We start from the raw sequence: 25,928 nt of genomic DNA, 5'->3' as shown, positions 1-25,928 counted from the left end.
CTCCTCTTTTAAAAAGTTTTAGATATAGAAATACAAGTCCATTAGCCATGATTTGAAATCCAGACTGAAAACCAGAAGCTTTTTTATGCTTTATTTGGCAGCAAAATCCGAACTGACTTGTGTTCATTTGGCCTTGACATAGAAATTTTAGTATTGATCAATTTCTCTGGAGTGATTCCTGATGTTTCATTGCAGAAGTATCTTGGCGTTAATTATGGAGTGCTGTCATATGCCCTTCATATGTTTTTCCTAATGAAGTTCATGTACTTTGTTACCTTTTACTCAAAATTTGTGAATTGTGAAACCCACCTTGGCCCAAGGGTTGGTTTTGGATGAGAAAGTGAGGACCTATAATTGTTGTTGGTGAAGTTGGTGCTGTCAGACCACCTCTTCTTGAAATTCTCTCCTGGGCTCCATTATCACTACATTTGCCTGGATTTTCTGTTTTTTTCTTTTTACTTTCTTTTTTTCTTTATGCTTTTTCTACTTGTCCCTTAAGTGTAACTCTTTTCCCTATGATCTGGCTTTAAGGTTTTTCTTTTTTTAACCTTTCTTTTTTAACATTTACCTACTGCTGTTACTTTAGTTATCTTTGGAAATTCCTAGATTTGTGTAGTTATCCTTGAACTGGCTCCTGAAATCCAGACCCAAGTTTCCAACTGCCTGCTGAGTATCTTTCCATGTGTCTCTTAGTGACACTTAGAACTCAGCATGTAAAAATGTTTGGAATCAAAATCATGCTAACTTCTCACCTTTACTAACCTTTCCTATTTTCTTGTAGGAGCGCCCTCAAACGAAGGTGTCAACTTCCTTCCATTCATCCAAATTAGAAGCTTTGACAATCAAAGTCTTTTTTTTTTTTTTGACAATCTAATCTTCTATTTCTCACTCATTTTACATCTCCCTGTCCTTATACCCTAAAAATATCTAATTGGTTTCCAAATCCTGAGTTTCTTTTGGATGCCTCTCCTTTTTCATTCTATTCCCAGTTTAATCCATTTCATCTCTGTTATATAGTATTCTAATAGACACATAATATATTGTTTACTAGCTGTATACATTTCCCCCTATACGGTAGTATTGGCACAATTCTAATAATATCATTTGCCTCCTCAGAAGCCATAGAAGCTTAAAATTATACACAATAAGTGGGGAGAGGGGAAAATATATCTTCAGTAGTAGACAAAGGGGAATGAATGGAAGGGAAGGGGATCAGAAAAGGAAAGACAGTGGAATGAATCCTGAAATAATTTTCTATGTACTTCTATGAATACAACATAGTGAACCCCACCATCATATACATCCATAAGAATAGTGTCCTAACTAGAATAAGATACATTCCATGCTTGTTCAATTATATCAAAAGGAATTCTACTGTCATACAACTAAAAAGAACCAATTAAGAAAAAAAAAAAAGCAGCCATGGAAACTCATGGTTGTCTACAGAATGATGTCTGAATTCAGTTCACATTCCATTTAAATTTTACTGATCTCAATGACTATGCTAATTGCCATTTCTTCCTCATTTAACTCCCCTGAGTCTGAATACACAAACTTTCTACTATCCAGATATTCCCATATCACCTGCTAGAATTAATCTCACTTGTCTGTTTTTAAGTGTGTAGTATCATTTTCATGAAATGTTCCCATGTGTTTGTTCAGTCTGTGTTTTCTTACTTGATGGTAGGGTCTGTATTTTTCCCTTCAATTTTTATTATTTTTATCTCATTCAATGCAACTAGCATAACCCTTTGCCTATGGTTTGCAAAAATTTTGTTAAATTGAAAAATTTAAGACTGAACGACTTTGGTTGGAAAATTATTTCTGTTAAATTTTTTGTTAAATTAGACAATGGAAACATAAGTAAATTTTCTTATAGAGGAATACAAGAAAATCTATACTTGCTGATTTATTTCAAAAAAATAATACAAATTACAATATTGGGTAGTTTTTTGTTTTGCTTTCGGTTTTGTGTTGTGTTTTTCCCTCAAGAAAGAGAATATTTACTCCACTCTCTTTTTTTCAATATTTGTTATGTGTACACAAATTTTTTTTGAATTTTCCTTGACTAGGTATGCAGCACATGGATTGGAAGTGGAGTTGTTAGTGATCTCAATGATCTCCGTCGAGTACACAATCTCCTTGTTTCTTCTCTGGACAAAGTTCAGGCCGGAAAAGGATCTTCCAGCCAACTATACCGAGAAAGTGCCACGACCATGGAAAAACTGGCTGTTCTCAAAGCATGGGCAGAGGTAACCACAGCCATTGTTGTTGAACCATTTCTCCATCCATGAGAAACGTTTTCCTGCTCCCATTGGTAAAATAATGTTTGTTTCAGCCTGGGATGGAGTTCATGGGTAGAGCACTTGCCTAGCAAATAGGAGGCCCTGGGTTTAATCCCCAGTATCATACACACACACACACACACACACACACAAATTGTTTTTAAAAGCTGACCCTTGGGCTGGAGTGGTAGCTCAGTGGTAGAGCTCTGGCTAGCATGTGTGAGGCACTGGGTTTGAGTCTCAGCACAGCATATAAGTAAATAAATAAAATAAAGGTCTATCAACTATATATATATATATATATATATATATATATATATATATATATATACACACACACACACACACACAAATATATATATGTATATATTTTTTTAAGTTTTAATTTGTTATATATGACAACAGAATGCATTACAATTCATATTACACATATAGAGCACAATTTTTCACATTTCTGGTTGTATACAAAGTAGAGTCACATCCTTTGTGTCTTCATACATGTACTTAGGGTAATGATGACCATTTCATTCCACCATCTTTCCTACCTTTATGCTCCCTCCCTTCCCCTCCCTCCCCTTTTCCCCTTTGCCCTATCTAGAGTTCATTTAATCTTCCCCCCTACCCCCCACAGCATATTATGAATCAGCATCCTTAAATCAGAGAAATAATTTGGCATTTGTTTTTTTGGGATTGGCTAATTTCACTTAGTATATTCTCCAGCTCCATCTATTTACCTCCAAATGCCATGATTTTATTCTCTTTTAATGCTGAATAATATTCCATTGTGTATATACCACATTTTCTTTATCCATTCATCTACTGAAGGGCATCTAGGTTGATTCCACAGTTTAGCTATTGTGAATTGTGCTGCTATAAACATTGATGTGGCTGTGTCCCTATAGTATGCTGTTTTTAAGTCCTTTAGGTATAGACCAAGGAGTGGGATAAGTGGGTCAAATGATGGTTCCAGACCCAGTTTTCCAAGGATTCTCCATACTGTTTTCCATATTGGCTGCATCAATTTGCAGTCCCACCAGCAATGTATGAGTGTGCCTTTTTCCCCACATCCTTGCCAACACTTACTGTTGTTTGTATTCTTAATAGCTGCCATTCTGACTGGAATAAGATGAGATCTTAGAATGGTTTTGATTTGCATTTCTCTAATTGCTAGAGATGATGAACATTTTTTCAAATATTTGTTGATTGATTATATATATCCTCTTCTGAGAAGTGTCGGTTCAGTTCCTTGGCCCATTTATTGATTGGGTTATTTGTTTTTTTGCTTTTAAGATTTTTTAGTTCTTTATATATTCTAGAGATTAGTGCTCTATCTGACATGTGTGTGGTAAGAATTTGTTCCCAATTAGTAGGCTCTCTATTCACCTCACTGATTGTTTCTTTTTTTTTATTAGTTGTTCAAAACATTACAAAGTTCTTGACATATCATATTTCATACATTTGATTCAAGCAGATTATGAACTCCCATTTTTACCCCGTATACATATTGCAGATTCACATCGGTTACACATCCACTTTTTTACATACTGTCATACTAGTGTCTGTTGTATTCCGCTGCCTTTCCTATCCTCTACTATCCCCCCTCCCCTCCCCTCTCCTCCCCTCGCATCTTCTCTCTCTACCCCATCTACTGTAATTCATTTCTCTCTCTTGTTTTTTTTCCCCCTTTCCCCTCACTTCCTCTGATATGTAATTTTGTATAACAATGAGGGTCTCCTTGCTTTACCATGCAATCTCCCTTCTCTCTCTCTTTCCCTCCCCCCTCTCGTCCCTGTTTAACGGTGATCTTCTTCTCATGCTCTTCCCCCTATTCTGTTCTTAGTTGCTCTCCTTATATCAAAGATGACATTTTCTTTTGATGAGAAGAAGCTTTTGAGTTTGAATCCATCTCATTTATTGATTCTTGATATTAATTCTTATGCTGTAGGAATCTTATTAAGGAAGTTGGGGCCTAATCTGACATGATAGAGATTTCGACCTACTTTTTCTTCTATTAGACACAGTGTCTCTGGTTTAATTCCTAGGTCCTTGATCCTCTTTGAGTTGAGTTTTGTGCATGGTGAGAGAGAGGGGTTTAATTTCATTTTGTTGCGTATGGATTTCCAGTTTTCCCAGCAACATTTGTTGAAGAGGCTGTCTTTTCTCCAATGTACATTTTTGCCACCTTTGTCAAATATATGATAACTATAATTATTTGGGTTAGTCTCTGTGTCCTCTATTATGTACCATTGGTCTAAGGTCTATTTTGGTACCAATACCATGCTGTTTTGTTACTGTTGCTCTCTAGTATAGTTTAAGGTCTGGTAAAATGATGCCACCTGCTTCACTCTTCTTGCTAAGGATTGCTTTAGCTATTCTGGGTCTCTTATTTTTCCAGATAAATTTCATGACTGCCTTTTCTATTTCTATGAGGACTGTCATTGGGATTTTGATTGGAATTGCATTAAATCTGTATAGTGCTTTTGGTAGTATGGTCATTTAGACAATATTAATTCTGTCTGTCCAAGAACAAGGGAGATCTTTCCATCTCCCTTTTGTATTAAAAAAAAAAAAAAAAAAGAGCTCACCCTTGGTATAGAATGCTTTTTCAAAATCTGTTCATTAGTTTTTTGAAAACCTGTATATTAAGGATGGACTTTCCTTACTTAAAATGGGGAAGTTGGGCTGGAAAATCCTCACAATATAAATAACAGAAAATATTTTATGTTAAGACTCTTGTATTTGATTATATTTCCAGAGATTTGCCACTTTACTATCTAAGCTACAGAGTTTATTTTATTATTATTATTATTATTTTAATATTTATTTTTTAGTTTTCGGCGGACACAACATCTTTGTTGTGCTAAGGATCGAACCCGGGCCGCACGCATGCCAGGCGAGTGCACTACCGCTTGAGCCACATCCCCAGCCCATTTTATTATTTTTTAAGAGCTGGTTTACGGTTACCTGTTTCATTTCCACAGTCACTTTACAACATTCACATACACACACATAAATTGTGTTAAATTACTTTCCTAAATTCCTTTGGCCAGGTGCTTTGATTCTCTTTGTTCTTTTTCGGTGGGGGGTTAACTGGGGATTAAAGCCAGGGAAGTTTAACCATTGAGCCATATCCCCAAACCCTTTTTTATTTTTTATTTTGAGATAGGATCTTGCTAAATTGCTGAGGCTGGCCTCAAACTTTGGGATCCTCCTTCCTCACCCTCCCAAATTCCTGGGATTACAGGAATGTGCTACTGTACCCAGCTGCTTTTGAATTCTTATTATCTGCCCTCCAGTATTTCAAGAAACTGATTCCTGCTGAACATGGTGGTGCATGCCTGTAATCCCAGTACCTCAGGAGGCTGGGGCAGAAGGATTGCAAGTTCAAAAACAGTCTCAGCAATTTAACGAGGTCTTAAACAATTTAATGTCTCTAAACAAATAAATAAATAAAAAGGGATGAGGGTGTAGCTTAGTTGGTAAAGCACCTGGTACCAAAAAAAAAAAGTTTACTTGCAACATTACTTATAATATGAAGAAGTGAATATTTTTTATCATTATATTTAAGATTCCAAAGGCTATATAAAGAATCAGAAGTAAATATAAAATTTCTGCTACAGGAAAATTATTAGTTATATTATGTACTATAGATGTATTAGTTATATCATCTACTGTTGCCATTGGAATATTGACTATCAATATCTAGTATTCAGTCAAGAAAACCCCATGATATGTTAACCAATAAAAATAAATTAAAAATTCTCTGTAGAGCAAAATTATAGCTTATAAAGATAAAATATGAATGTGGATATTGGGATTATGAGTCATTTTTAGACTTATTTTACAACCTTTATTAATGATTATAATCAAAAGTTTAAAAAAAAGTGCATACATTTTACCTTAAAATCCTGCAGTTACATTCTCCTTTGTGCATTGCTTAAGGAGTAAAATCCTCAGTTACTTCCATTTTACCTCCTGTGCTCAGGCAGTACCCAAAACTTGTAGTTCTCTCAAAGCATAATGCTGTTGCTTGTTTTTATGCTCTTGTTGTTGTTATTCCCTCTGTCTACACTGTCCTTTCCATCTTTGCCTGTGAACAGTGAAGTTTTTGAAGTTTTATCCTTGAAAACTGTGCCTTGCAGGAATGCAGTGGCACATGCCTGTAACCCCAGCAACTCAGGAGGCTGAAGCAGGAGAATTGCAGTTCAGGGTCAGCCCAGGCAATGTAATAAGATGCTGTCTCAGAATAAAAACTAAAAAGGAATGGGGATGTAGCTTAGTGGTAAAGCAACACTATGGTGTTCAATCCCTAGCACCACCACATACACACACAGAAAAATTCTTTCTTACCTGTCTCATGCTCCAAGAGTTAAAATTTTTCCGTCCTTGATGCTCTCTGAGATTCATTCATTCATTCACTACAGAAATCATCACGTGTTCATTAGATGATAGACCCTGGCACTGTCCTTCGTACTGGGTAGAGTGTGGTAAGGAAGATCATTAAAAATAAATTTTAAAAAATTTCTTCTCTCAGCATTTTTCTGATACTCCTATCATTGTATTGGTCTATGAGTTCATGAATAGCAAAAACTGTATTTCTTGTCATTGTTGCTTCAGGTCCTACAGCATACTGCTGTACTGATCAATGTATGCTCTTTCATATAAATCTTACTCTGCCAATGCACTATGTTCCTAAATGCAAGTCAAAAGATATGTAGTAGGTAGGATTCAGGTGAACAGTTGAGTTTCTTTTATTGCTTACTGAGATTCTTTTACTGCCAGTATAATAACAGATTTAGGAGGAAAAACAAGCTTAAAATCACTGAGAACGATGAATGTGATTTTTTTTTTGAGAGAGAGAGAGAGAGAGAGAGAATTTTTAATATTTATTTTTTAGTTTTTGGCAGACACAACATCTTTGTTTGTATGTGGTGCTGAGGATCGAACCCGGGCTGCACGCATGCCAGCCGAGCGCACTACCACTTGAGCCACATCCCCAGCCCCTGAATGTGATATTTTTTATAACCTGAGATCCAAAGTCTGTATTTTAGAACTTAGTCAGTTGCTATGTTTTCTCTGTGCTGTGCCTGTCTGCCCAATGTAAGAATAGAAGTAAGATGCAGTACCTCCCACAAAGAAGCTTATAGTGTACTGGACACACAGACTTCCTGTTAGACACATTGGAAATAATACTGTAGGAAGAAAACAAATTTTTTAAAGATTTTTTGGAGCGCTAGTTTACTTTTTTGCTCTTATTGTTTTATATTTTGCTTTTTCATTATGATATAATTCAGTTTGTATGTTCCAAGTTGCCAAAGCCTAAATATATGTAGAAAAACAAACTTGGCAAAAAAAGAATCTTTAAAATTATGTTTTAGGAAAGTTGTTATTATATGCCATTCTGGTTCACAAACTAGAGAGAAAGACTACAGATAATATATGTGACGAGTAAATTATATTTTTAGCTCAGCTATCTGTTGTAATTGCTAGATTGCTAAATATCATTTAAGAACTGTGTAAGAGGGAGTTTAGGAGAATATTTATGGAAATCCTTTCTTTGGCCACCTCCCTATTTTCAACCTTTCTCTTTGAATGCTGTCTGATTACGTCTTATAAGTCTAGGAAAGTGTAGGCAGTAAACAGGAAGTTATACCCCATGGCCAAAAAAAAAAAAAAAAAAGGAGGCTTTGTAAAGAAGAACAAGGGAACCCAAGAAAAGCCTACTCCAGGACTAGGCTGTGAGAAGAATAGTCAGAAGCCTGATCAGCTTTAAAAAATTGCTTCCAAAGCAGAGGCAATTACTCTTTTTTGGTTATTGCAATCTCTTAATATCTATACCCATTTACCTCTTTTAAAAAAATATGTTTTTAGTTGTAGGTGGATACAATACCTTTATTTTATTTATTTGTATGTGGTGCTGAGGATTGAACCCAGGGCCCCACACATATAGGTGAGCACTCTTACCACTGAGCAACCCCAGCCACTATACCCATTTACCTTTGATAATTCAACTGTACAATTACAGCAACTTAAAATATGTGATTTTTATCTTAAGCCTTGTTATTGTCACCTTGTGAATATATTACTAGGTATATGTGGTTGCTATGAATATTAAAAAGGAAGCAGAGTCAAAACCAAAAAGAGCAATGAAGAATACTGATGATGATGAGGATGACTATGGTACCATAGATGAACTACCACCAGACAGTTTAATAACACTGGTACAACCCGAACTGCCAACACTTAGCCGCCTGTGGTTGGCAGCCTTGAAAGACTATGCTCTTTTGACTTTACCAGCAGAATTTTCTAGTCAGCTTCCCCCAGATGGTAAGTATTGTATTCACAGTTTGCCTTTATAAAGTTCAGTTTAATAATTAAACAAAATGAACTTGGTAGAAACTAGCACTAGTAATAACAATGTCCTAAATTCTTGTGGACTTAAACTTGATGTTGTTTCTTAGAACATGTTTTCTTATTGCATTTATGGATTCGAGATTTTTACTGCAAAAAACTTTTGTTAGCTGAAGCAAAAGTTTTAATCACTGTTTTAGCTGTATTATGTGCAAGATTACTTGAAATAACTATGGATAACAAGTCATTATGCATAACCATGGTGAAGAATACTGCTTTACTCGTCCATGTATACTCTTTCATATAAATCCTACTCTGCTAATGAATTATGTTCCTAAAGTCTTTTTTGCAAGTTGTTGGTTTGTACTCTAGTTTGTTTTCCTATTGGAATTTATTTGGAAATCATCATGAACATTATTCCTGTTTAGAAAAGGTATTATCAATTCCTTTTCAAATAACCCATTTTTCTTCCCATATATTAATGATAACAGTACTGGAGTTTCTCCTTTTTCTCCTTTCTGAATTCATTGTTATGGCAAAGAGAGATGAGAAAATCCCCAGTGTTGGTAGTGGGAGAAGGTGGAGAGGAAGAGTAGAAAAACAGAAGAAACAAATTCCCTGGTTATGGTAGAAAGAGAGGTGACTGTGAGGAGGTAGATCCTATGAAGACAGGATAGGAAAAGGTATGGCTACTGAATGGCGCCAACCCTGGACAGGAAAAGGTGGAAAGCAGGTATCAGTGAGGGAGAGGCAGGCACTTGTCAAAAAAGAATCTTTAAAATTATGTTTTAGGAAAATTGCTATAGAGAGTGGTTAGTTGGGAGAGGAGAAACTCTTTGGCCAGATGACTCTTTTGGGTTAAAAAAGATATTGTATCCATCTAAAACTAAAAAATAATATTTAAAAAAAGTAGTTTTTTAAGTTTAGTTATTCATAAATGAGTGAACACTTGTAATAGAAAGTGATGTTTTTAATTGATTTGATTGTTTTACAGGTGGAGCATTTTATACTCCTGAGACTATTGATACAGCTAGACTTCATTATCGGAATTCCTGGGCCCCAATTCTTCATGCGGTGGCACTTTGGTTAAATAGCACAGGGTTTACGTGTGCAGAGTCCACAGAAGCAGCAGTGTCTGGTTTACAAAAACGTTCTGCATCCATCAGTTTAAACCAGGCATCAGGAGCAATAGCCAGTGCTAAATCTTTGCCAGAAATTAACAAAGACCGAATGCATCTGATTTTAGGTAGAGTGTCATATTAATATATTTCAAGATGTATCACTTTTGAAAATTCAAGTTTTCACTTTAATGCTTTGGGAAAATTTTGTACAGCACAATTCAAAGAAAGAATCATAAAAGGATTTTTTAGTTCATCTTATAAATTAGCTGAATTTTTGCCTAAAAATTATTTAAAACTACTCTTTAAAAATTGTAGATGTCATGTTCACTCACAGAGCAATACTAAATAATTTGCAAGAAAAAAATTTAATTTTTTTATTCTACAACAGACTATCTTTATACTTGGCACTTAACAAACCATCATCCCATAAAGAAAAAAAGTTTAAAAATTTAAAGAATCCTAATTTACAATTACTTTCTAGATGATGTTTTAGTGTTTAAAAATTTATACATTCTAATGAAGGTTTTAGTGATTTCATATTTTCTGGGGATGGAAAAGGACCACAATTTGAAAGGTATAATTGTAGAATTCATCAGTAGATTCAATAAATGAAAATGTGAAATATTTCCAAAACCTTAACCTCATGCGCATTAATAGCACTTTTTACCCATGACATTTATTGGGCCTCTATAGCTTGCCATTTAAAAAACTTGGTTTGTATATAAAATTTCTTGGCAACTATTAAATGAAAAGTGTAATGTTATAATGTTCATAAAGTTACTTTTAATATACTGTAATTTTAAAAAGTCCCAGAAATAGAAATGTTAGTTTGAATATTAATCAGTGCAATGCTACAACTTTATGTTCAGTTTGACTGCTTAGCTTAGAAACCATTTTGAACTATACTTTAACAAATAAATGTAGGTTAAAGTAATCTGTACGAAAAATAGAGGAAAAATGTGATGCCAATACAACATAAAGTGTTTTCTATCAATTTCTATTTTGTGTATTTCAGGTGTGAGTATACAGTTTCTTTGTTCCCCAAGACCTGAGGAGCCTGTGGAGCATGTTACTGCATGTCTACAGGCCTTGCACACCTTGCTGGATTCTCCTTGTGCCCGGATCCATATTGCGGAAGATCAGGTACAGTGTATTTCTAAAATGAAGGGATCCATATTACAGAAGATCAGGTACAGTGTATTTCTAAAATGAATAACTATTTATATACTTTGTTTTAATTATATTTATATTAGTATAATGTTATCAGATAGTAAATATATATTGTATTAATTAATAACAGTAGTGTATATTATATTAGTGAAAGACAATATATAATAAGTATTCAAGATTTCTCTGTATTTAATCTTGGATGACCAGGCAGCAGTAGACTATAGATATCATTATAGCTTCTTTGATTTGTTCATCATCAGTAACTTCAGAGTTAGTAAATGATTGAAGTAGTAAAAGGCTAAAGTAACTTACAAGGCCATTAAGTAAATCATGTCACTTTTTTAAAAAAAATATTTTTTAGTTGTAAGTGAATCATTTATTTTATTTATTTATGTGTGGTGCTGAGGAACGAACCCAGGGCCTCACACATGCCAGGCAAGCATTGTACCACTGAACCACAACTCCAGCCCCAAATTATGCCACTTTTGAATGTTAGATAAAGTTTTCTTTCTCATTTAATGAAATTTGGGAGGTGGGCAATAGCTCATTCACAATTTAAAGAACCACCTTTTCTAATTTCAGTATGAAACATCTAGGGAACTTTATTCATATTACAGAACCAAGCTGCCACTGGATTTGTTATTCCTTGTAACTAGAAATTCTATATCTTTATAATAAAGTTCGTCTCTTGACATCACCACTACCACATGGTGTCACTTGGGTAGTTTCCAATAAAATACAAAAAGATAAAATACCAACCTGATACCAATTTTTGATGTCAAAATTAGTTTTGCATTTTATTCTACCTAAAACTTAAACATAACATATGCTGTGTGAGTATAGGATTCAATCACTGATTAACTCTTGTTTGAACCCCAACCCTGTGGCCTCAAGCTGTGCTACAATTTGAACTACAAGTTAATACAATAAATATTAGGATCGTTTTCAGATAGTTAAACCTATAAGATTTGATCTATGAAAGAAGAGTGACTACTATATTTAAATTTGAGCATTTGGGTTTTAATATAGTATATTACACAGCTATTTTTTGGATTTAATTATATTTTATCTAAGTATTGCTATACAGTGGGGAAAATGGACTTTTAAAAAAGTTGGGTCCTGTAATTTCAACATTGTCAGAGTGCAGATTCATGTTGTATTTATTCACCTAGCTGCTGTCACTCTGTTTCTGTTCTGCCTCAGACCCAGTTTGCAACTATAGATAATCAAACGTAATGTTACAGCCTCTGGATTAAGGGATAACTATCATGTAATATGTAATTTGTTCTTGCATATAAGGTGTACTGAGAATAGGAACTGTCCTTCGAAGGATATCTTCTCAGGAAAGACAATGGTTGAATCAAATCTTACAGAGGAATTTTATTTATTTATTTATTTATTTATTTATTAGTTGTTCTTTTTAGACATACGTGACATATTATACATACATGGAATATTACTTATTCTAATTAGGATATCATTCTTGTGGTTGTATATGATGTAGAGTTATACTGGTCATGTATTCATTTATGAACCTAGGAAAGTTATGTCCAATTTATAACTTTCACTGTCTTTCCTATTCCCATCCCCACTCCTTTCCCTTCATTCCCCTTTGTCTAATCCAATGAACTTCTGTTCTTCCTCTCCCTACCCTCCCTTGTAGTGGGTTACCATCCACATATCAGGGAGAACATTTGGCCTTTAGGTCTTTGGGACTGGCTTATTTCACTTAGCATGATATTCTCCAGTCCCATCCATTTACCAGCAAATGCAATAATTTCATTCTTCTTTGTGGCTGAATAATATTCCATTGTGTATATATACCACATTGAATTTTCTTTATCCGTTCAGTTACAGAGGAATTATCGAGGCCAAAGAAAAGGATTGGGTTCTCTAAGAATAAAGTAGCAAAAACTAAGGAAGCATGAGAAAACAGGAGAAGTTCAGGGACACTGTAGTCATTTAGTATGGTTTCTGTGAATGCAAAATGTAGAGGTTATTAGATGAGGCTGGACAACAGGGTAAAGACCAAATCATGAAGATTTCTTTATAGCATATGAGAGAATTTTGACTCTATCCTGAAGTTGATGGGAAGTAATTAACAATATTTAAATAAAGGAATGACATGATTGATTTTTTTGTTTCAGAAGGAACATGCTATCAATCTTGTAGACGGTTGTTTGTGAGACAAGAAGGGAGGCAGGGAGACCAATTAAGTGACTCTTTATAATTTCAGAGAAATAATATACTAGTCTAGGAAAACTGATTAAAGGAGGAAGAAAAGAGGACCAAGATTGAAGCCTTGAGGATAAATAGCATTTAAGGATTGAGAGGAAGGAAATAAATCAGCATTGGAGACCACTAGAGTGGTAAGAGAAAAACCAAAACAGAAACAGTTTATCAAAGATAAGGGAGAAATTTCAAGAAAGGCAGATGAGGCCAGGAGTGGTGGCTAATGCCTGTAATCCCAGTGACTCTAAAGGCTGAGGTAGGAGGATCACAAGTTCAAAGCCAGCCTCAGAAATTAAGTGAGGCCCTACACATCTTAGTAAGACCCTATCTCAAAATGAAAACAAAACAAAACAAAAAAGGAGGCTGGGGATGTGGTTCAGTGGTTAAGCACCCCTGGGTTCAATTCCCGGTACCAAAAAAAAAGAATGCAGATTATAACATCTAAAGAAACAGTACATAAATGAGGAAAGAAAAGGGTCCAGAGGAGGTTATTAGAGACCTTCTGCAGAGGATTTTCTTGGGTTGGTAAAAGCCAGATTGTAGAAGATCAGTGGGGGTGAATGAGAAAGTAAATGAAGTGGAAACATCTAGGCTGGGAAAGGAAGGAGTAAGACAGAGGAGGCATGTGGGTAGATAAAAGGGTCTAAGAGACTTTGGGAGCTTTAGATAAGAAAGAATTGAACATTTTCCTTATATTGAGGAGAATAGTCTTAACTAGACAGGGAGGTTGAAGACATATGAGATATGATTGAAATCTTTGAAGAATCCCTGGGAAGTCAACTAGGATGGGAACGGTGGGATCACATGAGGAAAGATGAATCAACTTGGAAAAGAAGCTGGGCATTAGATAAAGTGGAAACATTAAGGGAAGAGGTAAAGGTACTTTATTTGCCATTGAGCTTTCTCTGACTTTGAAATTTGAGGCAGACTCATTGGGCAGATTACCTGTGAAAGCTGAAAGTGAAAGTTTGTAATCGTTGCTGAGGTGAATAGAGGAGGGACTCGCCAAAAATTCCTGTTGTCTGTGGCACACAACTCTCAGGTACTCAGCTTAGATTTGGTTTAAGGGCACTAAACTCTAACAATAATGTTTAACTCAAGTATTTTTTTTAACCTGTGGGAGAATAATTCAGCTTAAATATTCAAGACATCTATTGCTTAAAAATCTGTTAGAATGAAATGTGACCATTTCCCAAGATTGTTAATATTCTTATTTGTTACACAGTCCTCTATGTTAATATTAATTGCAAAATACTTTGTTTTCATATGTATGTTTTCTCAGCTTTTAATAATATACATTTATTCTTTAAAATTAAAATTAATTCAATTTATTTGATTCAATTTATAATAGCTGATTGGTGTTGAGTTGCTGAGTGTTTTGCATCGTCTCCTTTTGACCTGGAACCCACCATCCATCCAGTTGTTGGTTACTGGAGTTGTACAACAGATAGTAAGAGCTGCTCAGGATTATTTGCAGGAAAAAAGAAATACTCTAAGTAAGCACTGTAAATCACACTAACTTAAAGTAAACCTTATTTGCACTCTAATTTTTAAAGTAGTAATGCCAGGAGGTTTATGATTTAAAGAATGATCATACATTTAGAAAATTTGAAACTGATTTTGTTTTCATTAGAAAGGACCAAATGAAATTGCTGATAGCTGATCATTTTTCCCCTCCCAAAATGTCAACTTCACATAGTTCAACCTAGCATATGTGTTATTTTTATTAGGAAATAAATACCTAATATTTTCCAAGTAAAAAATAGCTATCCATCAGTTTAAAAAAGTTAATACACAAAATTCTAGTAAGGCAGAGAGTTATACTAAGAAAGACATGTAGCATTATTTAGGCATTTACTTGTAAATCCTTTTGAAGGAATTTCTTAAAGGTATTTATTGTGATGTTTTATATGTCATTTTCAATTTTTTGCTGAAAATTTCACCAAAAGTATTTTTTATCTAAGATGAAGATGACATGGAAAAGGAGTCCTGTCCAGTATTAGGAGAAGGAGGTGACAGTGGTGGCCTCATTCCTGGAAAATCTCTTGTGTTTGCAACTATGGAGTTATTGATGTTCATTTTAGTTCGGCATATGCCACATCTGAGTACCAAGATGTCAGACTCTCCAAGTCACATAGCCACTAAAACCCGGCTGTCAGAAGAAAGTGCTCGTCTGGTGGCAGCCACAGTCACCATTCTCTCTGATTTACCGTCCCTTTGTTCACCTGCTGGTACAGTATTGATCAGTATTTCGAAATGCATTATATGCAGTAGTGAAAGTAGTCTTGTCTTGAATTTTAAACACTTATAATTTATTTTTCTCTTAAATCTCAAGTGTGAAATGAGAGGTCAGTCTTTTAAAAAGGTTTATGTACTTTTAAGATCCTATAAAGATTAAAGATTCAAAAAACGAAAGACCTAAGCTGTCTTTTCAGATATGTTTCAAACAAGACAGAACTGCAGACTGGGGAAGATAATAAGGTAGAATTACAAAGCTCATTATTTTCTAATCTGGTTGACATTCATGAGCAACATTGAAAAGCTAAAGAATTTCAGAGGAGAGTGACAGCCAACTCTAAGGAGTATCTAAAGAAATCATGACTAGTAAATATAATAGATATTGAAGAACTGTTGTATGGAAGCAAACTTTCCTTGTTTTGCTGGAAAGTAAAAATAATTATTAGTAAACATACTGGTAAATTTCAGTATAACCAAGGGACAATTTTTTGATTCTTACAGTTACCCTACATGTGTAAAAAGAATGACTTTCTCTCCTTGGAGTTTTGTAAGAAGCTGCCTATAAGAATAGTGAAGGGATTCTTTTGTTAAGTGGATGGTTGATTTTTTGTTGTTGTTGTTGTTAGTTGTAGTTGGACACAATACCTTTTATTTATTTTTATGTGGTGCTGAGGATGAAACCCAGCGCCTCGCACGTGTTAGGCACACGTTCAACCACTGAGCCACAACCCCAGGCTCCTCCACCCCCGCCACCATGGTTGAATTTTTATCCACAAATTCTGGGATCCTATAATTTCTTCTTTGCTTAGTAGTCTTCTCATTTTCCTGGCTTGATTAGGCTGGCTTTCGTACACTGAAGGTTAATTATATATTTTAGAATTACTAATAAGATTCATCAGGTAACTTAGATGCTTCTCAAAGTATATGATATTCTCCTTCTGTTTTTCTATCTTCCTTTCTCATTTTCATTATGAAGGGCATGGACTACTAAATAGGTGAAATATTAGCAGTAATAAAATGGCTGGGTTGGAAAAAGAAAATATCAGTTCTCTCGTCTCTAAAATAACATGGCAATTTCTTATGTTCTTTTTCAAACATTGAATTATAGTAAAAGTAATGTAGCAAATTTTATATAAAAACAAAGAAAATAAATAATATGAAACCATAGTCAGCCAGGCATGGTGGCATGCACTCTAGTCCCAGCTACTCCAAAGGCTGAGGCAGAAGGATCACTTTAGCCTAGGGATGTGGGGCCAGCCAGAGAAACACAGTGAGACCCTGTCTAAAGGAAGAGGGGAAAAAAAAAAAAAGACAAACATAATTAATTGTAAAAAAAAAATAAGGAATGGAAACGCCTACAGTGGCATTGAGTAATTATGAGGTAATCTGATTTGTTTTTATTTTAGGATGTATGACAATCCTGCCCACAATTCTGTTCTTAATTGCAAGAATATTAAAAGACACAGCAATAAAGTCTGCAGACAATCAGGTTCCTCTACCAGTCAGTGCAGCTCTTCAAGGGATTAAAAGTATTGTGACACTTTCAATGGCCAAAACTGAGGAAACTCAAAAACAGTGGACAGCTCTAATTCGTAGCACTCTTGCATGTATCCTGGAATATTCACAACCAGGTAACCTGTCAGAGTTTTTTAAAAATTTTGATCTGTTCAGATATCTATCTGTTCCCTAATTAATTAATTATTTAAGTAATCATCAGAAAATTGCTGTATAACATTGAATTAACTCAGAGAGGTGCATTAGTCACATTTTTTTGGATTTGAAGTTTCAATAACTCTGTCTGAATTATTGACTTTAAATATCTTTGTCTTAGAACTTTCATACATACTGGAAAGTTTAAAAAAAAAGATACAATATATACCCAGAATTGACATGTGTTAGTATAATTGATATAAAATTGGAAAGAAATTCAAGTATCTGTCACTATTTCAGTGTACCCCAAATGGAACCATAATCTTGGTATTGATATATTTTATTCTTGAAATTTCCTTATTATAAATTGTATTTTCTATGTTAATATGTATCAATTATTTTAACAAATATACTTAGTTTATATATATGCATTATATAGAAAGTGAGATAAGTAACCATGAATAATATATATTTTTGTACTATTTAATTTACATAAGTAATGTTATAATATCCCATTCTACTTTTTTTCCCTCTGTAATTAATTTTTGGTTCTATTAATGTAGATAAATAAAACCTTCGTTCATTCTTAACTTCTATGTAGCTTTACATCACATTTATTTGTTCAATTATTCATTCCTGTCAAAGGATATTTTTTCTGTTTCTAGTTTCTCCCAATTAAAAAAGTTGCTTTAGCAAACATCATGGATTTCTTTTGCATGTGTGCTGTGAGAAATTTTCTAGGGTATATATCTATAAAGGGAATTGATGGCATATATTAACTTCCATTTTATCAGACATCGCCAAATTGTTCTCCAAAGTAGCCAAATGAATTTACACTCACATCAGCAGCATAAGATGATCTTTGTTTCCCTATATCCTGACCAATACTTGGTATTATTTGGTTTCCAAATTTTGTTATATGATGGCTAATATGTCCTATCATGTTGTTTTAATTGTTACTTCTCATTTTCCTAATGAATATAAGTATTTTTCATGTTTGTGTTTCATTTGGAGGGAAATCCTTAGTCATATTTTTGTCCGTTTTCTTCTGTGTTTGGCTTTTTCTCTCAAGTTTTTCTTTTTTGGCTATAAAGAAAATGTAGAAGAACTAAAAAAAAGAATAATAAGGAAAGATTTGTCATGTTGCCTAATAAAAAACTTCCACATCATTTAAAAATGTTTAGTAGCCCAGGAATCAGTGGATGGGACAGTAGAACAGAAGAGATTTCCATAGAAGACACATGTATCCTCATAAGAGTAAAATAAGCAATAAAGATCATTCATTCATTATTCTTCAAATGGGTGTACCAATTAACTGTTTGAGAAATAAATTCTCATTAGCCCTTCATCTTATATCTTGATTTTAAATAGACAAGAGATAAATTTAAATGGTAATATAAAATGTTTAAAATAAGAAAACAAAGAAAATACAGATGACCTTTTTGTGGCAGAATGGCAAAAGACTAACTAACTATAAGTCAGTGAGAGATACTGCAGAGGAAATATACATATACATAGACTGATATATTGGCCTATGTAGACATCAAAGCATCTTACATTGAAAGGTATCTGAAAAACTAATAATAATATCCATGTCACTGTTTATTCTATTAACAAATAAAGAGGTCTTATAAGAGAATTAATAACCAATAGAAGAAAGAACAAAGGAAAGAAGGCACATTAGTTAAAAGTGGTGGTGCACGCCTGTAATCCCAATGACTAGAGAGGCTAACACAGGATTGCCAGTTTGAGACCAGCTTCAGTGACTTAGTGAGGCCCCGAGCAGCTTAGTGAGACCCTGTCTCAGATTTTAAAATAAAAAGGACTGGGGATGTGGCTCAGTGCTTAAGCGCTCCTGGGTTCAATTCTCAGTGCCAAACAAATTATGAAAAAAAAATCAGCCACATTAATGGGTAAAAGAATACATAAAAGAATACAAAACACTAATGTAATTTTTTACTTGTAAAATGACTTTTGGAAAAATGTGACTATGTTCAGCTGAAATTATTACCAAACATTTTTATACTTTGCTGAAGAGAATTTAAACTGGTTTAAATTTTCAGGGACTAATTCTGCAGGATGTATAACGAGCCTTTAAGAAAGCCAGGTGTGGTGGCACATACCTATAATCCCAGTCAGTCATTGAGGAGGCCAAGGGAGGAGGATTGAAGATTTGAAGCCAGCCTCAGCAATTTAGCAAGGTTAAAAGCAACCTAGTGAGACCCTGTCTCAAAATAAAAATTTAAAAGGGCTGAAAACATGGCTCAATGGTTAAGTACTCTTGGGTTCAATACTTGGTACAAAAAACAAAAACAAAAGAAGAAGAATGCATACTTGGAGCCATGTGCAGCACACCGATAATCCCAGTGACTCAGGAAGCTAAGGCAGGAGTATTGCAATTCAAAGCCAGCCTCAGCAACTTAATGAGACCCTCAGCAATTTAGCAAGACCCCATCTCAAAATAAGAAATAAAAAGGAATGCGAGGGGGGTGGGGCAAGGATATAGCCCAGTTGGTAGAGTGCTTGCCTTGCATGCATAAGGCTCTGGGTTCAATCCCCAGTACCAAAAAAAAAAAAAAAAAGGAATGGGGATGTAGCTCAGTGATAAAGTAGTTTCAATTCCCAATACCAATTAAAAAAAGAAGAAAGAAAGAAAATGCATACTTGGGGCTATATGTAGCTCAGTGGTAGAACACTTGATTAGCATGAATGAGGCACTAAATTTAATCCATAGTACCACACACACAGAATGCATATTCTTTGGCCTTGTTAATTAAAAAATTAAATTCAAGATTATTTAAATCATCAATACATTTATTTTACAATAATAAAATGTGTGATAAATATATTTGTCAGTGGGAAAAATTATTCATGACAATATATTAGTTTGGATTATATGTCCATTTTATCTGTTACATATCATATTTTTAAGTATATATATATATATATATATATATATATATATATATATATATATATATATAAAATATTAACTTAGACCAGAAGAAATTAAGTCAAAACCTAGAAATTAAATCTAAACTGTCACTGGATGGTAGAATTACAAGTTTTATTTTCTTTTCCATATGCTTTTTATATTTTGAATAATGTACAGTTATTTAGAATGTGATTTTTAAAAAAATTATGTATAAGGGAAAAACTTTAGTTATATTAATGTAACTGAAATTATTTTAGCTTTATAAAGTGTTAATTTTTTGCTTCTTAACATAGATTTTAACAAACTTAAAAAGATTAAGTGCCTCATATATGAATGTATGTGCAGATTGATAGATAAATAGGAATATCAGGAAGAAGAAATGGTTAAGAATTTGTTATAAGTAGTTTTAATTTTGGTGAGCATATCCAGAATCTATCTATCTATCTATCTATCTGTCTATATATATATATATATATATATATATATATTTTTTTTTTTTTAACATTTTTAACAGTTTAATCATTTTAGGTACACAGTTCAGTGACATTAAGTAGATGCACAGTGTTTTCCAATATTATCTCCACAACATTCCATAATCCCAAATTGAGATTCTTCACTTATTAATCAATAACTCCCCATTCTTCCTTTCCCCCAGCCCTGGCAACCACCATTCTTTCCTATTTATGAATGTGACTGCTCTGGGTACCACACATAGTTTGAATTGTATAGTGCTTGTTCTTTTGTGTCTGGCTTATTTCACTTAGCTAGTAGCTTCAGGGTTCATCCATGTTGTATTATATGTCATATTATTGTATGTGTCATCCTTCCTTTTTAAGGCTGAATAATATCCCATTATTGGGATTAAAAAAATAATCAGTTTATAGTAGAAAGAATTTATCTTTTTGTAATCATTTGAAAGCTAAGATGCCAACTAATGTTCTAAATTCCTGTACTTGTGTATGTGTTTCTTCTTACAAGGACATTTTTCTTCATAATCCCCAAATAGCCACCAAAGTCAGGGATTACATTGGCGACACACTGCTGCTCTTTGATCCTTGGGCTCCACTCAATGTCCTTCCCAGCCCATGGGGCCTTTCAGAACCATGCTGGGCATTCAGTGATCATATCCTGTAGTCTTCTCTGCATAGAAGTGTTCCTCAGACTTTTCTCCAGTTTCTTAACTCTGTGCAGATTGTAGACCATTTGTGGAGTGCCTGTCTGTGGTTTGCCTCATGTTTCTGTGACTGAATTTGGGTTCTATATATTCAGTTGGACTATCACAGAAATAATGCTGTGTTCTCACTGCATCCTATCAGGTGGTACCTGATTTCAGTTTCCCCCTTACTGAAATTCAGTGATTGCCTGATGGGAAAGGGGTCTGCCAGGCTTCTCTAATATACAGTTATTCTTTCTCCTTTATTATTGATAAGTATTTTATAGGGAGGAATTTTGAAATGATGTAAATATCCCATTGTTCCTCAAACCTTCAATATATTTTTTATATCAGTAAATTTATGGTTTATTCTTTTATTCAAATTTCTTTTCTTTTTTTTTTTTTTATAGACACCAGGTAGTTTACTGTCAGTCTCCATTATATTAACGATTATTCTCTTTGCCACACTGGCCTGCAGGGGAAGTCAGGGCACAAGATAATTATAAGCTTATATCTTTGTTTTTTTTTTAAATTTTTTATTGTTGGTTGTTCAAAACATTACATAGTTCTTGATATATCATATTTCACACTTTGATTCAAGTGGGTTATGAGCTCCCATTTTTACCCCATGTACAGATTGCAGAATCACATCAGTTACACATCCATTGATTTACATATTGCCATACTAGTGTCTGTTGTGTTCTGCTGCCTTTCCTATCCTCTACTATCCCCCCTCCCCTCTCCTCCCCTCCCCTCTTCTCTCTCTGCCCCCTCTACTGACATTCATTTGTCCCCCTTGTATTATTTTTCCCTTTCCCCTCACTTCCTCTTGTATGTACTTTTGTATAACTCTGAGGGTCTCCTTCCATTTCCATGCAATTTCCCTTCTCTCTCCCTTTCCCTCCCACCTCTCATCCCTGTTTAATGTTAATCTTCTTCTCATGCTCTTCGACCCTACTCTGTTCTTAGTTACTCTCCTTATATCAAAGAAGACATTTGGCATTTGTTTTTTAGGGATTGGCTAGCTTCACTTAGCATAATCTGCTCTAATGCCATCCATTTCCCTGCAAATTCTATGATTTTGTCATTTTTTAATGCAGAGTAATACTCCATTGTGTATAAATGCCACATTTTTTTTATCCATTCATCTATTGAAGGGCATCTAGGTTGGTTCCACAGTCTTGCTATTGTGAATTGTGCTGCTATGAACATCGATGTAGCAGTGTCCCTGTAGCATGCTCTTTTTAGGTCTTTAGGGAATAGACCGAGAAGGGGAATAGCTGGGTCAAATGGTGGCTCCATTCCCAGCTTTCCAAGAAATCTCCATACTGCTTTCCAAATTGGCTGCACCAATTTGCAGTCCCACCAGCAATGTACAAGTGTACCCTTTTCCCCACATCCTCGCCAGCACTTGTTGTTGTTTGACTTCGTAATGGCTGCCAATCTAACTGGAGTGAGATGGTATCTTAGGGTGGTTTTGATTTGCATTTCTCTGACAGCTAGAGATGCTGAGCATTTTTTCATGTACTTGTTGATTGACTGTATGTCCTCCTCTGAGAAGTGTCTGTTCAGGTCCTTGGCCCATTTGTTGATTGGGTTGTTTGTTCTCTTATTGTCTAATTTTTTGAGTTCTTTGTATACTCTGGATATTAGGGCTCTATCTGAAGTGTGAGGAGTAAAGATTTGTTCCCAGGGTGTAGGCTCCCTATTTACCTCTCTTATTGTTTCTTTTGCTGAGAAAAAACTTTTTAGTTTGAGTAAGTCCCATTTGTTGATTCTAGTTATTAACTTTTGTGCTATGGGTGTCCTATTGAGGAATTTGGAGCCCGACCCCACCGACTGTAGATCGTAGCCAACTTTTTCTTCTATCAGAGGGCGTGTCTCTGATTTGATATCAAGCTCCTTGATCCATTTTGAATTCACTTTTGTGCATGGCGAGAGAAAGGGATTCAGTTTCATTTTGTTGCATATGGATTTCCAGTTTTCCCAGCACCATTTGTTGAAGATGCTATCCTTCCTCCATTGCATGCTTTTAGCCCCTTTATCAAATATAAGATAGTTGTAGTTTTGTGGATTGGTTTCTGTGTCCTCTATTCTGTACCATATATATATATATATATTTTTTAATGTAGTTGGACACAATATCCTTATTTTATTTTTAAGTGGTGCTGAGGATCAAATCCAGTGCCTCGCACGTGCTAGACACTGTACCACTAAGCCCCAGCCCCAGCCCTACAATATCTTTATTTTTTATTTTATTTTTTTATGTTGTGCTGAGGATTGAACCCAGTGCCTCACACGTGTGAGGTAGGCACTCTACCACTGAGCTGCAGCCCCAACCCTAAATTGTCAATTTAAAAAAAATTTTTTTTTAGTTGTAGAGGGACACAATGCCTTTATTTATTTATTTTTTAAATTTAATTTTATACAGTGCTGAGGGTCAAACCCAGTGCCTCACATGTGCTAGGCAAACACTGTATTACTGAACCACAACCCCAGCCCTAAATTGTCAACTTTAACAGAAAGTGTTTGCTGTTTTATCAAGCTGGTTCATTCATATGAAGTGAATTTGAAGGTCTGATAATACAGTTAACTTGCCTAAGATATTCTGTCCAGAGCTGAACTCACAGGAGATATACCTACGAAGTAAGGATCAAAGCCATGGGAATATTTATATAGTATAAGGCTAGCAATTCCCTTAATTATTTTTTTTAAAGGGAGAGAGAGAGAGAGAGAGAGAGAGAGAGAGAGAGAGAATTTTTTAATATTTATTTTTTAGTTATCGGCAGACACAATATCTTTGTATGTGGTGCTGAGGATCGAACCTGGGCGGAACACATGCCAGGCGAGCACACTACGGCTTGAGCCACATCCCCAGCCCCCCTTAATTCTTGCTTAAGAAAAAAAATTATAATGAAGAATTTCCATTTGGAAACCCTACTTCTTTACTCTAAGAGCTGAGATATTTTATTTTAAAATATGTGTATGTGTATTTATGTGGACATACATACACACGTACATAAATCCCGTCAAGAATGCTGCAAAACTTTTTTTTCACTTTTAATCCTTTGATTTTTTGAAATAAATTTCAAACTTATTTTATTTTATTTTTTTAGAGAGAGAGAGAGAATTTTAATATTTATTTATTTATTTATTTTTAGTTTTCAGCGGACACCACATCTTTGTTTGTATGTGGTGCTGAGGATAGAACCCGGGCCGCACGCATGCCAGACGAGCGTGCTACCGCGTGAGCCACATCCCCAGCCCATCAAATTTAATTTCAAGAGTAGAAAACACCAGTATACCCTTCTCCTAGATTCACCAGTTAACATTTTGCCTCGAGGATTTATTATTATCCACATAACCCTCATACCTTTATTTTTTAAAAATTTTTTTAGTTATACACGGACACAATATCTTTGTTTGTTTATTTTTATGCAGTGCTGAGGATCAAACTCAGTGACTTACATGTGGGAGGCAAGTGTTCTGCCTCTAAGCAACAACCTCAGCCCCTGTACCTTTATAATTAATTTTGCTGAACCATTTGAGAATATGTTGAAGTCATCATGACTCTTTACTTTAAATACTTCACAGATTTCCTAAGAACAAGAACATTCCTTACATGATAATAGAAGAATTATAAAATTTAGGCAATTTAACATTGATAAAATGCTGTTATTATTCATATGCATATTTTAAATGTCCTAATCACGACTTTTATAGAACTTTTTCTTTTCCTTAGTTGTCATATTTCTTTAGTTTTCTTTAATCTGGGATAGTTCCTCAGGCTTAATCTTTTGTGACATTAATGTTTTTTTGTTTGTTTGTTTTTAAGTTGGACACAATACCTTTGTTTTTATTTATTTATTTACTTGTTTTTTATGTGGTGCTGAGGATTCACGCACTAGGCGAGCACTCTACCACTGAGCCACAACCCCAGCCCCAGGACATTAATATTTTTGAAGAGTGCAGGTCATCTACTTTTGTAGAATGTTTCATAATTTTGAGTTATCTAATTTTTTCCTTACTTTTATGCATTTTTGGAAAAATACTATATAAGTACTGTTATGTCTTCTCAGCATTATATAAGAAAGCATATAATGTTGCTTTGTCTCATTATTGGGAATCTTAACTTTAATGACTTCGTTAAGATTGTATCTGCCTTGTTTCTCCACTGTACAGTTGTCATTTCTCCCTTTTATAACTAACAAGGAAGCAATGGGGAGGTATTTTGAAACTACCTTAATTGTTTGCTGTCTATCAAACTTTCACACAGTGGTTTTAGTATCCATTTTGCCTGAATTATTTATAATTACACGTTTCAAAATGGTAACATTTTAATTTATTTTCTTGATAAACTGTGATAAATGTTAGAAGCAGAGGAGAGTTGTTGAAGATTGAATTTCCAAAAGTTTTGGAAATGGCACTTTTTTCTCCATTTTTCATTTTCAGAAGATTCTGTGCCCACACCTGATGAAGTTAGCATGCTGACAGCAATTGCACTCTTCCTGTGGTCTGCTAGTAGTGAAATAATAGGAGTCCAGTCATTACAGAATGGCTGCATGAACAGATTTAAAAATGCATTAAATTCATGTGACCCATGGGTAAGTTACACCTAAGCAAACATTCCAGTTTATCAGGAGAATATCTGGCTGATTCATTAAAATGTGTTATATATAAGGAAAACCTAAGTATTTACAGTAAGAGTTTTAAATGGAAAAACTAGAAAATATCACTGGGTTTAACTATAGGAGAAACACATTTGTATGTTTACTTAAATATGCAGAAATTCT

At 34.5% G+C, this 25,928-nt stretch overlaps 1 protein-coding gene across 1 annotated transcript in view; it reads left to right on the top strand.

Annotated features, from left to right (window-relative positions):
• Heatr5b (HEAT repeat containing 5B) overlaps positions 1 to 25,928 on the top strand; it is an 81,842-nt gene that overhangs the window by 51,293 nt on the left and 4,621 nt on the right. The window contains exons 27-34 of the mRNA XM_046441644.2: positions 2,073 to 2,252; positions 8,375 to 8,612; positions 9,631 to 9,882; positions 10,773 to 10,900; positions 14,511 to 14,655; positions 15,124 to 15,390; positions 16,804 to 17,028; positions 25,588 to 25,739. Coding sequence (XP_046297600.1) covers positions 2,073 to 2,252; positions 8,375 to 8,612; positions 9,631 to 9,882; positions 10,773 to 10,900; positions 14,511 to 14,655; positions 15,124 to 15,390; positions 16,804 to 17,028; positions 25,588 to 25,739 — 1,587 coding nt within the window. The remainder of the gene's footprint in view (positions 1 to 2,072; positions 2,253 to 8,374; positions 8,613 to 9,630; positions 9,883 to 10,772; positions 10,901 to 14,510; positions 14,656 to 15,123; positions 15,391 to 16,803; positions 17,029 to 25,587; positions 25,740 to 25,928) is intronic.

The sequence above is a fragment of the Marmota monax genome, unplaced genomic scaffold, assembly GCF_021218885.2.
Source record: "Marmota monax isolate L192 unplaced genomic scaffold, Marmota_monax_Labrador192_F-V1.1 WCK01_AAM20220418_F8-fsc00010, whole genome shotgun sequence".
NCBI classification, from domain to species: Eukaryota; Metazoa; Chordata; class Mammalia; order Rodentia; family Sciuridae; genus Marmota; species Marmota monax.
The sequence above is the reverse complement of the archived record's forward strand: the minus strand, read 5'-3'. Positions and strand labels throughout refer to the sequence as shown.